This window comes from Rhinichthys klamathensis, unplaced genomic scaffold (assembly GCF_029890125.1).
Source record: "Rhinichthys klamathensis goyatoka isolate OS25496 unplaced genomic scaffold, OSU_Roscu_1.1 h1tg000709l_1, whole genome shotgun sequence".
Taxonomy (NCBI): domain Eukaryota; kingdom Metazoa; phylum Chordata; class Actinopteri; order Cypriniformes; family Leuciscidae; genus Rhinichthys; species Rhinichthys klamathensis.
Window position 1 is genome coordinate 231408 of NW_026607128.1, and position 12147 is coordinate 243554.

The following is a 12147-nucleotide window of genomic DNA, read 5'->3' on the forward strand; positions in this document are numbered from 1 at the left end:
TAAAAATAATATTTAATTTCATAAATGGTCTTCTACAAAGCTATGATAATAACCTACACCATTACGTTTTACAAGGGGATGTAGCTCAGTGGTAGAGCGCATGCTTTGCATGTATGAGGCCCCGGGTTCAATCCCCGGCATCTCCACTTTTCCTCAGGACTGCAATACAGTACAGTTCAACAACTTTACAATAAAATAATCCATAAAATAAAAAAATGTAATTTAAAAGACAAAATATAAAGTAGTCTACATGCAAACTGGTAAATTTATTTAGTTTTTTCTTGCAATTTCTTTGCTAACCACAAGAGGTCTGCCTCTAACATTGATAAGGATACATGTCAATCAATTGGCATTCAGATGTTTTGGATGAGTATGAACAAGACATAAAACCAATCAGCTGCCACAGAGTAATCAAAACGTGATTTGTATAATTGTGACCAAAGTTTGTTTCTTCTTTTATCTTGTTTACTCCAGTCGTCATCTGGCATCTGTCAGCAAAGGCTACAAATGAAATTAAAAAGAAAAAAATTCAGCCATTGCCTCTCTGTTCAGCACTTAAGGTTTTAATGTCACAAATGTAAAAAAAAAATTAAAAAAAAATTATACCGTGCAAATGTTTTCGGTCTATAAGATAATGTTGATAATGTTTTCTATTTTAATATATTTTAAAACATAATCTGCTGTGATGGCAAAGCTGAATTTTCAGCATCATTACTCCAGTCTTCAGTGTCACATGATCCTTCAGAAATCATTATAATATGCTGATTTGCCGCTCAAGAAACATTTATTTTATTATCAATGCTGAAAACAGTTGTGTTGATTATTTTGTGGAAACTATGGTACCTTTTTCATGATTCTTTGATAAAAAATTTTTTTCAAGAAAAGCATTTATTTGAAATATAAATCTTTTGTAACATCATAAATGTCTTTGCCGTCACTTTTGATAAATTCAATGCATTCTTGCTGAATAAAAAGTACACATTTCTTTCAAAAAAAAAAAAAAAAAGATTACTACCAAACACTTTTAAACGGTAGGCTACTGTCTATTCTTATAATAAAATTTTGGCTTCTTAAAGTGAATGTCATCATACTCACCCTGTCAGTTTCATTCTCAAACTCTGGATTCTTCCATTTCGGATTGGACAGTATTTTCAGCACTACCAATCCAAAAATAACAACCAAAACACCTAATGAGTTTGCAAACAGAGCTTCAGCAGGCAGCGCCGTGTATGGTTCTGTATTGCTCCCATTTCTCCCGTTTCTGCAGAGACATAATTGGTTGGGAACATCGAAACAGAAACAAACAACTCAGCCGTCAACAAAGCACACAATGAATGAAAATGAAAATCATTAGATGGGTGGTTTCACCATAATAAGCTTCTTATACTAGTTCAAAGGGAAAAGTTATTATTTATATGAAAAGGATAAATTGCAGCCATTTCTTGTAGCTACATGGGTGTGATTGTAGGATTGTCACTCACAGCGTCAGTAGTAGCTTCTCATTGATCCCAGACAGGCTGGTGATGAGACTCAGGATGAAGATGGCCATGCCCATCCAGATGTGGAGCGGTTTCAGGCGGGCTCTAAAAGCCAAAGGGGTCCAGGGCAACAAGAAAGCGCAAAGACCCACAAACCACTATTCAATCAGAGGAGAAAGGCAGAGGAGACGATGTCAAGCATCATTCCATTGAAATTTGATGGAGCAGAACATACTTATGGAGCTTTACCAAGCATGAAGCAGTGAAAATACTGTGACAAGTCAGTCATCGGGCTATGTGGTATACCTGCAAAGTGAATAGAGCCACTGTGGAGATCCCAGTCCAGCTGTGTAATGAATACAGATGAGGGATGTTGTTGGCACTGTGAAAATCAAAGGCAGCGCACAAGCCTAGCACAGCCAACACCACTGCCATGAACAACAGCCCTGCATGGGCCAACTTACACCACCACCTGCTCCAGGTGAGAGGAACACGGTACAGGACAACGGCTAAGAGAGAGACAGACAGACACAGAGAAAAGAGAAAACTACCTGAATGTGATTCACACTAAGTGTTTTGGACATGGTATGAACATGGTGGTACCATGTGTTTTTTACATAGTAGGCCTACCATGGTAATATATACCACGTACACTACCGCTCAAAAGTTTTGGGTTGGTAATATGTTTTTTAAAGATATTAATTTTTTTTTTTTCATAAGGGATACATTAAATTGATCAAATGTGACAGTAAAGATTTGTATAATGTTACAAAAAAATCTATTTCATATCAACGCAGTTCTTTTGAAGTTCCACAAAAATATTAAGCAGCATACCATTAATAATAATAATAAATGTTTATTGCGCACCAAATAATCATATTAGAATGTTTTTTTGAAGGATCATGTGACACTGGAAGACTGGAGCAATGATGCTCTAAGTTCAGCTTTGACATCACAGGAATTATTTACATTTAAAAATATATAAAAATTGGAAACAGTTATTTTAAACTGTAATAATATTTCACAATATTAGGGTAACGGGGCTAAAGGCGCACCGGGGTAAAAGGCGCCTTTAATTTTAATCTCCTCTAAACCACTAGATGGCACAAAACTTTCCAAAACATCTGCTTTTCAAGATGCATGTGGAAATTTGGCTGATCCTTGATGTGATCGCAAACTGCAAAGCAAAGTTGATTCTGTGCTAATTTGATCTAATATTTAATGTTTTTTTAAAAAAATGTTGTAGATTAAAGTAGAAAATAAGAATCGCTAAAATTATTGAATATATTTTGAGACAAAGGTCTTCTTAATGATTTTCAGTTTTGTCCAAGCTAATGATTAGCAACAGTTTATCAATAACGGAAGAATATAAAGTATGGCATTTGTGCCTTTCGCCCCAACAGCAGGGGTCAAAAGGCACAAAAACCATACTTTTACATATTCTTATAATTAACATGATAATAAACAGCCGGATGACTTCATGACATGGTTATTCAGATGGTAAATATCATATATTAAGTTGGGTGTCCACCTCAGAGACAATCAATCACCATATTTATAATGAAACCATCATATTTAAAAAATATGACATGATTCATATCATATAATAAAATATAATTTATTGTTACTGTTGTTACTGTTGTTACTACTACAGCTTTCAGAATCTTTACTTTTTTACTTTCTGTATTTTTAAAATATATTTTATATTAACATATTTTAATCACAGTATATTTATTGAAAAAAAAATATTATTTCATTTATCAAAATAAACAGAAAATAGTACAAACTTTGCTAAAGTCACTGTTTTGTCACGGTGTTTGAATTCATTGTATCCTTCTTGTCTCGTGTCATTGTTGTTGTGTGTGTGAGTGTGGGCGTGGTCTCCCGTCCGTACCGCTGATCAGTGGCTCCAGCTGCATTCCATTCCAGCACCAGCTGAACCTGATCAGCGACGCCTATTTATACTCACTGTTTTCGTCTCGTCCTTGTCAGATCGTTGTGATGTGTTCCTGGTGTTCGTTCCTGTTCCTGTCTGGCTGTTTCTTGTACCTGCGTTCATGTCCCGGATATCTTCGTGTTCCTCGTCATAATTCTACAGCACTCTCTGGACTGGAAATCAACACTTCACCCTCATCACATCACGTCACCGGCTTCCATCAAGGTCCCTGCATCGCTTGCCCGTCCCTGTGTGTCTGAGACTGTGACTTTCTGGCTACTTTATTCACTGTAAATAAACATCACTTACCTGCTCTTGTCTCCACTCTCGTTCCTTCCCGTGACAGAACGATCTGACCAGGCATGGAGGCAGCAGGTGATTCGGAGATCACTTTTAACGAGTTTGTTTCTCGCACTGTCAATCGGATGGATTCTCAAGAGGAGTGTATCTCGAACACAGGGCGGGCAGTACAAGCTTTAGTGATGCAGGTGTCCGAGCTCACCCAACAGCTTCAACATCTTCGGGGTCCCACTGCGCCGCCCACACCGCCGGTTCAACCCACACCACCGGAGCCGTCCTTCCAGTCGGAACCTCGTCTTCCTGTCCCGGAGGCTTACGGAGGGGAGCCCAACTACTGCAGGGCGTTTCTAACCAGGTGCTCTATGCATTTTTCGCTCCAACCTCGCACCTTCAGCAGCGAAAGGTCCCGTGTTGCATTCGTGTTGACGCTACTGACTGGGAGGGCGGCGTTATGGGGAACTGCGGTGTGGGAGAACCAAGACCCATGCTGCGCCTCGTTCCAGGCACTCGCCGAGGAGATGAGGAGAGTATTTGACCGGTCGGTTGCGGGACGAGAGGCAGCCAGAGTCCTCGCCGATTTACACCAGGGTGACCGACCGGTCTCCGATTACTCCATTGAGTTCCGCACGCTGGCGGCCGAGTGCCAGTGGAACGAGGAGGCGCAGTGGGACATGTTCCTGCGTGGGCTGGCTGACCGTGTCCAAAGGGAAATTTACACTCTGGACCTACCCACAAGTTTGAATGGACTTATTGATCTGGCTCTCAGAGTGGATGCTAGACTCGCCAGAATGGAACGGCTAGCTCCCCCGGCTCGTTTTCCTGGAGTCACGGAACCCCCACGAGCCAGCGGCAGAGACACGGTCAGCCCCGTCGCCGATCACGAGCCCATGCAGGTGGGTAGAGCTCGGCTTTCCCGGGAGGAGAAGGAAAGGCGGAGGTCCCTCAGGCTCTGCCTTTACTGCGGAGGGGCGGGCCATTTCGTACATGACTGTCCGTTAAAAGGCCAAGCCCGGTAGTAACATTGAGGCTACTATCGGGTGGGATCTCCGCCGAGAAGTCCTCACCACCATCATCCACGCTCCTCCCGGTAAGACTGAGATGGATGACCGGTACTCACGACTGTCATGCACTTCTGGACTCAGGGGCTGAGGGAAATTTCATGGACCGTGAGTTGGCACATAAACTTTTCATTCCGGTCACTTCTCTTGATCACAGCATATCCGTCAACGCTCTCAATGGTCAAAGACTGTCCAACATTGCTCTCACTACCGGCCCCATAACACTTACTACATCTGGTAATCACACTGAGACACTGTCATTTCTCATCCTGGACTCGCCCCTGACACCCATTGTCCTTGGTCACCCCTGGCTCACATTACACAACCCCCGTATTGACTGGCGCCAACACTCCATCTCCGAATGGAGCACTCAATGTTATAAGTCTTGTCTTACGTCTGCCTGTTCGTCTGTACCTGTTTCTGTGTTTCAGGAGGAGACAGTGGATTTATCCAACGTGCCCGTTGAGTACCTGGACCTGAAGGAAGTGTTCAGTAAGTCCCGTGCTGCTTCTCTTCCTCCTCACCGTCCCTATGACTGTGCCATAGATTTACTGCCAGGTAAGTCTCCGCCTAAGGGCAAGTTATATTCACTTTCTGTTCCAGAAAGGGAGGCTATGGAGAAATATATTTCTGATTCTCTAGCGTCTAAATTCATCCGGCCTTCCTCTTCTCCAGCGAGGGCGGGGTTCTTTTTTGTGGGGAAGAAGGATGGTTCTCTGCGACCTTGTATTGATTACCGGGGGTTGAACAACATCACGATAAAGAATACCTATCCTTTACCGTTGATGTCTTCAGCCTTCGAGAGGTTGCAGGGAGCATCGATCTTCACTAAATTGGACTTACGTAATGCCTATCATTTGGTTCGCATCAGGGAGGGGGATGAATGGAAAACCGCTTTTAATACCCCCAGGGGCCATTTTGAATACTTGGTTATGCCGTTCGGGCTGTCCAACTCCCCAGCGGTTTTCCAGGCACTCGTCAACGACGTGCTGCGAGATATGGTTGATCAGTTCATATATGTCTACCTGGACGACATATTGATTTTTTCATCTTCTCTCCAGGAACATGTGCAGCACGTACGACGAGTGCTTCATAGACTGCTAGAGAATGGGCTTTTTGTCAAGGCGGAGAAATGCGATTTTCATGCACAGTCTGTTTCTTTTCTAGGGTACATCGTGTCGTCTGAGGGAATGCGCATGGATCCTGACAAGGTTAAGGCTGTGGTAGAATGGCCAAGCCCAGACTCCCGTAAGGCCCTACAGAGGTTTCTGGGGTTCGCCAATTTCTATAGGCGTTTCATTCGCAATTTCAGCCAACTAGCCGCGCCTCTGACTGCCTTGACCTCCCCCAGAACGACGTTCAGGTGGTCCGATACAGCTGAGGCTGTATTCGCCAAACTGAAGAGCCGCTTCGTTTCGGCTCCCATCTTGATAGCCCCTGATCCCTCACGTCAGTTCGTGGTGGAGGTCGACGCGTCAGAGGTGGGGGTAGGCGCAGTTCTTTCCCAGCGCTCTTCCACAGACGACAAGATGCATCCGTGCGCGTTTTTTTCCCATCGTCTATCACCTGCTGAACGTAACTATGACATTGGCAACAGGGAGTTGTTGGCGGTCAAGCTAGCGTTAGAGGAGTGGCGTCATTGGTTAGAGGGATCGGGGGTACCTTTTATCGTCTGGACTGATCATAAGAACTTAGAATATATCAGCACGGCCAAAAGACTCAACTCCAGGCAAGCTCGGTGGGCTCTTTTTTTCGGTCGTTTTGATTTTTCTCTATCGTACCGCCCAGGTTCCAAAAACATCAAGCCTGATTCCTTATCTCGTATTTTTGACCATTCCGAACGCCCGCTTACTCCCGAGTGCATTTTACCCGAGACCCTAGTTGTTTCCACACTCACATGGGAGATCGAGTCGAAGGTCAAGACGGCCTTAGAAGGGGTAACGCCTCCGCCCGGTGGCCCACCGAGTCGATTATTTGTGCCGGAGGGGTTACGGTCCGACGTCATCAAATGGGGGCATTGTTCTAACGTGGCTTGTCATCCAGGGGTTAATCGCACCTGTTTTTTGGTTAAGCAACGATTCTGGTGGCCACTTATGGCTCGCGACATTCGCAGCTTCATCTTGGCTTGCTCGGTTTGTGCCACTGGTAAGACTTCCAATCGACCCCCGGATGGGTTACTCCAACCGCTGTCTGTCCCTTCGAGACCCTGGTCCCACATCGCGCTAGATTTCATTACCGCCCTCCCGCCCTCCCAGGGCAAGACGGTCGTTTTGACCGTAGTGGACCGGTTCTCGAAGGCGGCTCATTTCATCCCCTTGCCCAAATTACCCTCTGCCAAGGAGACAGCGGTTACTGTGGTGGACCACGTCTTTCGCTTACATGGCCTCCCGATTGACGTGGTTTCCGACAGGGGTCCCCAGTTTGTGTCCAAATTCTGGCGTGAGTTTTGTAAGTTACTGGGAGCGACTGTCAGTCTGTCCTCTGGGTTTCACCCCCAGAGCAATGGCCAAACCGAGAGAGCCAACCAGGATCTGGAAAGAATGTTGCGATGTTTGGTCTCCAAGAATCCTTCCTCCTGGAGTCAACAGCTTTCCATGGTTGAGTACGCTCATAACTCGTTGCCAGTGTCATCCACGGGCCTATCTCCGTTTGAGTGTAGTCTAGGTTACCAGCCACCGATTTTTCCTAGCCTGGAATCCGAAGTCGCGGTCCCCTCCGCTCACGCCTTCGTCCAGAGGTGCCACCGCACATGGACCAGAGCCCGAGAGACTCTGCTCCAGGTGAGGGCGCGCACCAAGGCTAAGGCCGATCGCCACCGGTCGAAGCCTCCCGTTTACGTCGTTGGTCAAAAAGTGTGGCTTTCAACCAGGAACATTCCTCTCCGCTCCGTTTCCAATAAATTAGCTCCTAAATTTATCGGCCCGTTTCCTGTCACCAAGATCCTTAGCCCGGTGGCAGTCCGAATCAAACTTCCTCCGGCGTACAGGAGAATTCACCCCGTCTTCCATGTCTCCAAATTAAAGCCCGTGTTTCATTCACACTTTAATCCGCCTGCCCCGGTTCCCCCCCCCGCCGCGACTCGTAGATGGGGAACCAACATATTCGGTTAGTCGTATACTGGACTCTAGAAGGAGGGGACGCGGATTCCAGTATCTGGTGGACTGGGAAGGTTACGGTCCGGAGGAGAGAAGTTGGGTACCTGCTAGGGACATCCTGGATCACTCCCTTATCGATGATTACAATCGACAGGTAAGGGCGTCTGGGAACGCCAGGAGGCGTTCCTAGGAGGAGGGGTACTGTCACGGTGTTTGAATTCATTGTATCCTTCTTGTCTCGTGTCATTGTTGTTGTGTGTGTGAGTGTGGGCGTGGTCTCCCGTCCGTACCGCTGATCAGTGGCTCCAGCTGCATTCCATTCCAGCACCAGCTGAACCTGATCAGCGACGCCTATTTATACTCACTGTTTTCGTCTCGTCCTTGTCAGATCGTTGTGATGTGTTCCTGGTGTTCGTTCCTGTTCCTGTCTGGCTGTTTCTTGTACCTGCGTTCATGTCCCGGATATCTTCGTGTTCCTCGTCATAATTCTACAGCACTCTCTGGACTGGAAATCAACACTTCACCCTCATCACATCACGTCACCGGCTTCCATCAAGGTCCCTGCATCGCTTGCCCGTCCCTGTGTGTCTGAGACTGTGACTTTCTGGCTACTTTATTCACTGTAAATAAACATCACTTACCTGCTCTTGTCTCCACTCTCGTTCCTTCCCGTGACATGTTTTGAACAAGTATTAACTTAGACATTATTAAAAACATATTACTTTAGCTAAAGTATCAATACTTTGCCTTTTGCCCATGGTGAGCCTTCAACCCCATGTGTAAAAAGCCCACCTTACCACCTACATTTATAAGATTTTTAAACAAAATAAACCACTTTTATGATTTATTTTCACACAAAATCTGTTGCTCCATCAATGTTCAATATAAACACATATATATTATACATTCATATATTATTAATCAACTTTGAAACTTTTGACAAACTTTTGAACGGTAGTCTAAATAATACTAAGAATTCTGAAAGTGGTAATCATGGCATATTAAAGTAACAGTATTACCATCTAAAACTGGTACCTCCGTAGTTTTTACTTTTATATTGTTGCCCTTTCTCCCATGTGAGTTTCAAAACAAAATGTCACTGCTAAAACTAGAATAAAATGGTTATTGAATATCCTCCCTCATCTCCACATCTATGCTTCACAAACAAAACAGCTTTGCTCACTCACTATTCATATAGCAAATTAACTACGACATACGCAGCTTGAAAGACTGTCCATTAGAGACGAGCACAGCTGTTTGTGTTTAATTAAAACCTTGTTATCATTACACATTTACCTAACATTTTGTCGTTAAATGTGGTGGAAAGTATTACTCACACACTTAGGGCACTTGCTCAGCACTGATTTTGTCAGACGCGTGTGACAGATCACATTTCGTGTTCCACAACAAAGAAAGTCATACAGGTTTGGAATGACATGTAGCTTAAGTTGTAAATTAAATTATGACAGAACTATCCTTTTTCTGTGAATTATCTCTTTAAGCCAAATCTCGATTGGCTCGATTTAATCTTACTGCCATCTTGGAGAAACAATTGCGTTATTAAACAGAAATCATTAGTGATTTTTTTTCTTATGGGACTGTCTGTGGAGCAAGACCATTAACCAGAAAAGGAAAGAGAAGATGTCTGCAGTTAAAACAAGAGAGCAATAGAAAAAGTGTTTACATGTGAGACAGAAAGAGAGCGGTTTCTTCTCACCATTTCCATATAACACCACAAGACTCGTCACCATGAGGACCGGGTGCCAGTTAAACTGCAGAAATGAACCATCCCAAGCAAACCCTCCTCTCCAGGTTCCACTCCACAGAAACACGAATATCACACACAAAAACCCAAGCCACACGCTCAGCAGATAGAAAGACACAGGCAAACGCATCTGTGTGTAAAGCAGAAGAAACATTGGACTGATTGGATAAAACAATGATTTCAAAGCAAAACATTATGCATTTCATTCTTTATTTTAAGGTTATCATCTTCAATAGAGACATCTTCAATATCATCTTTATTTTTCCTCAACAGAAATGTCGGTAACATTTACAGTGTTTTTGTTACATGTAGTTACTATAGAAATTACTATAAATTGTGCTTAATTATATGGAACTAACCTTAACCTAAACCTAATCATATAGTAAGTACACGTAGTTAATTATTGTTACTCAGTACTTAAATATATAATAAATAATTAACACAGACATAAAGTGTAACTGAAATGTCTGATATAAAGCTGTTAAGTGACATAAAAGTTTATAAGCTTATACTTTAATTCTGTAACTACAAAAGATCCAGCATATAGAATGTCTTGAAATGTTAGCTTATATAGTTACATAAATGACATATCCTATAGTCTTACCTTGCTTTTATCTTCCAGACATTCAATGGACATATTTTCTCCTCAGTTTTTCTCTGCGACTTTCTTTTATGTGTCCAACCCCAGAATTTTGAGAGATGTTTTGCAAGTCATGGTCGTGCTGTTAACTCATTCTCCTTGAAAGCTAAAAAGTTTGAACAGTTCTGCTCGTCTCATGTCATGTCTACATAATAGTGGAGCCTCAATGGGTGCCAAGCCTTTGTGATATATTATTTGAGGGAATTTATATATATATATATATATGTTAGTGCTGTCAAACGATGAAAATATTTAATCGCAATTAATCGCACATTTTTATCTATTCTAAATGTCTCTTGATTTATTTTTGTCCCATTACTTTTTTTTCATTTTAATGCTCTTATCAAAATGGAAAAGTGGATCGGCTTGCTTAGTGCAAATGTTTTTTATTGAAAACAACATTGGCATATAATGTTCAATTTCACACTAACATTCTCACTTGGAGCATGTGTGTGTGTGTGTGTGTGTGTGCCTGGCCATCATCAAGCGGTATTTCAGACTGGACGTGCTGCGATGATGATAGCTCAGTTCACAACGACGAAACACACAGATCACTTTGGTCTTGTCAATGGAACCATTTGGCAACTTTTTAAAAGTAAACTTTCCATTCAGAATCTTATTGGCATCCATTTCGGCGTCTCGCGCTCGGCATCCACTCAAAACGTAACGTTAACCTACTATTTGGCCGGCTCGCAAGCCCAAACAAGTGTGTGCGGCGTGCCTGTTGTTTTGTTTCCGGTCTAGCTAGATCCGCTTGCGCTTTGGTCGACGAAGCAACAAAACGTCCTCGCGCAGCGCAAGCCATTGGAATGAATGGGTTTCATAGCGCAGCGCCGCGCAGTGCCACGTCCTGTTGCAAAAGTATGTGAAAAAAACTACAAAGTTTGCTAGGCCAAAAAGACCGTTAATCGCGCGATAAAAAAATTGACGCTGTTAACATGGGTTTGCGTTAACGCCGTTAATAACGCGTTTAACTGACAGCCCAAATATATATATAAAACTGTTTTATACATTTCTGGAGCTCAGACCTAACCCAGGCTTTCTTGCACCCAAAATGCATTAGACTCTTAGAAAGGTGAAATATATTTTGTCCAAAAACTTAAAATGTTCTTTTACAATTGAATTTCTGTTGCTTGAGTACTGAATAAATCACCCTGCTGTTCTTTAGGCCATTGCTTCAGGTACTAAACCATACAAGCAACTGTCACCAAATACCCACAAACTATGTAAGTGCCAGGTGGATGCTGCACATTGGTGGTAGTTGAGGAGATTCCCCCTTCCATGTAAAAGCGCTTTGAGTACCCAGAAAAGCGCTATATAAATGTAACGAATTATTAATTAATTAGTAAATTGCAAATGCCACTACCACTGAAGTTCTAAACACAGAGCACATTGCAAATTTCCTTTTTTGCTGTGTCATTTAGACGTGAAAGCAACACAAAGGCGTTAGTGTCACTCTGTGATGAAGCGTGTCTTCAGAATTTTTGTCACGCTAGTTGTTCTTTCACAAGCTATCGTGAGAGCAGATAGAATGCAAATATGATATGAAATGTCTTTTAGGAGTTGATTATCTCACTCAACCTTTATCTAAATGGCACGTATTCTCTATGCTGGACAAGGGACATGAACTAAATGACTGGCATTGCCCAGGAACTGACCTAACGAATTCAGAAGGAGATGAATGCATTATAATAAAAGTACAATGTCTTAGGTGGCCTTCATCTGCCAGTCACTTATTGTACTCACATTATCAGGAAATCAACCCATGTAATGGAATGACAGTGTGCTTGCTTCATTCAAATACCACTGGCCGTTTACTCACTTATCAAATTAAAGAAATTGCCATCTTCTCAGACCAAAAAACTGAGTCTGCCA

The 12147-nt window shown here is 42.9% G+C and overlaps 1 protein-coding gene and 1 non-coding gene across 2 annotated transcripts; one reads left to right on the top strand and one right to left on the bottom strand.

Annotated features, from left to right (window-relative positions):
- Positions 1–74: 74 nt before the first annotated feature.
- trnaa-ugc (transfer RNA alanine (anticodon UGC)) lies at positions 75–146 on the top strand. Its single transcript has one exon. It is a non-coding gene; the product is annotated as a tRNA-Ala (tRNA).
- Positions 147–286: 140 nt separating this feature from the next.
- On the bottom strand, positions 287–10368 carry LOC130076920 (lysosomal membrane ascorbate-dependent ferrireductase CYB561A3). Its single transcript, XM_056242222.1, has 6 exons — positions 10237–10368; positions 9585–9762; positions 1785–1987; positions 1482–1636; positions 1096–1261; positions 287–501 (listed from the first exon to the last, which is right to left on the bottom strand). The coding sequence occupies exons 1-6, from the start codon at positions 10267–10269 to the stop codon at positions 478–480; spliced, it is 759 nt and encodes a 252-aa protein (XP_056098197.1). The 5' UTR covers positions 10270–10368; the 3' UTR covers positions 287–477.
- Between the last annotated feature and the right edge of the window lie 1779 nt (positions 10369–12147).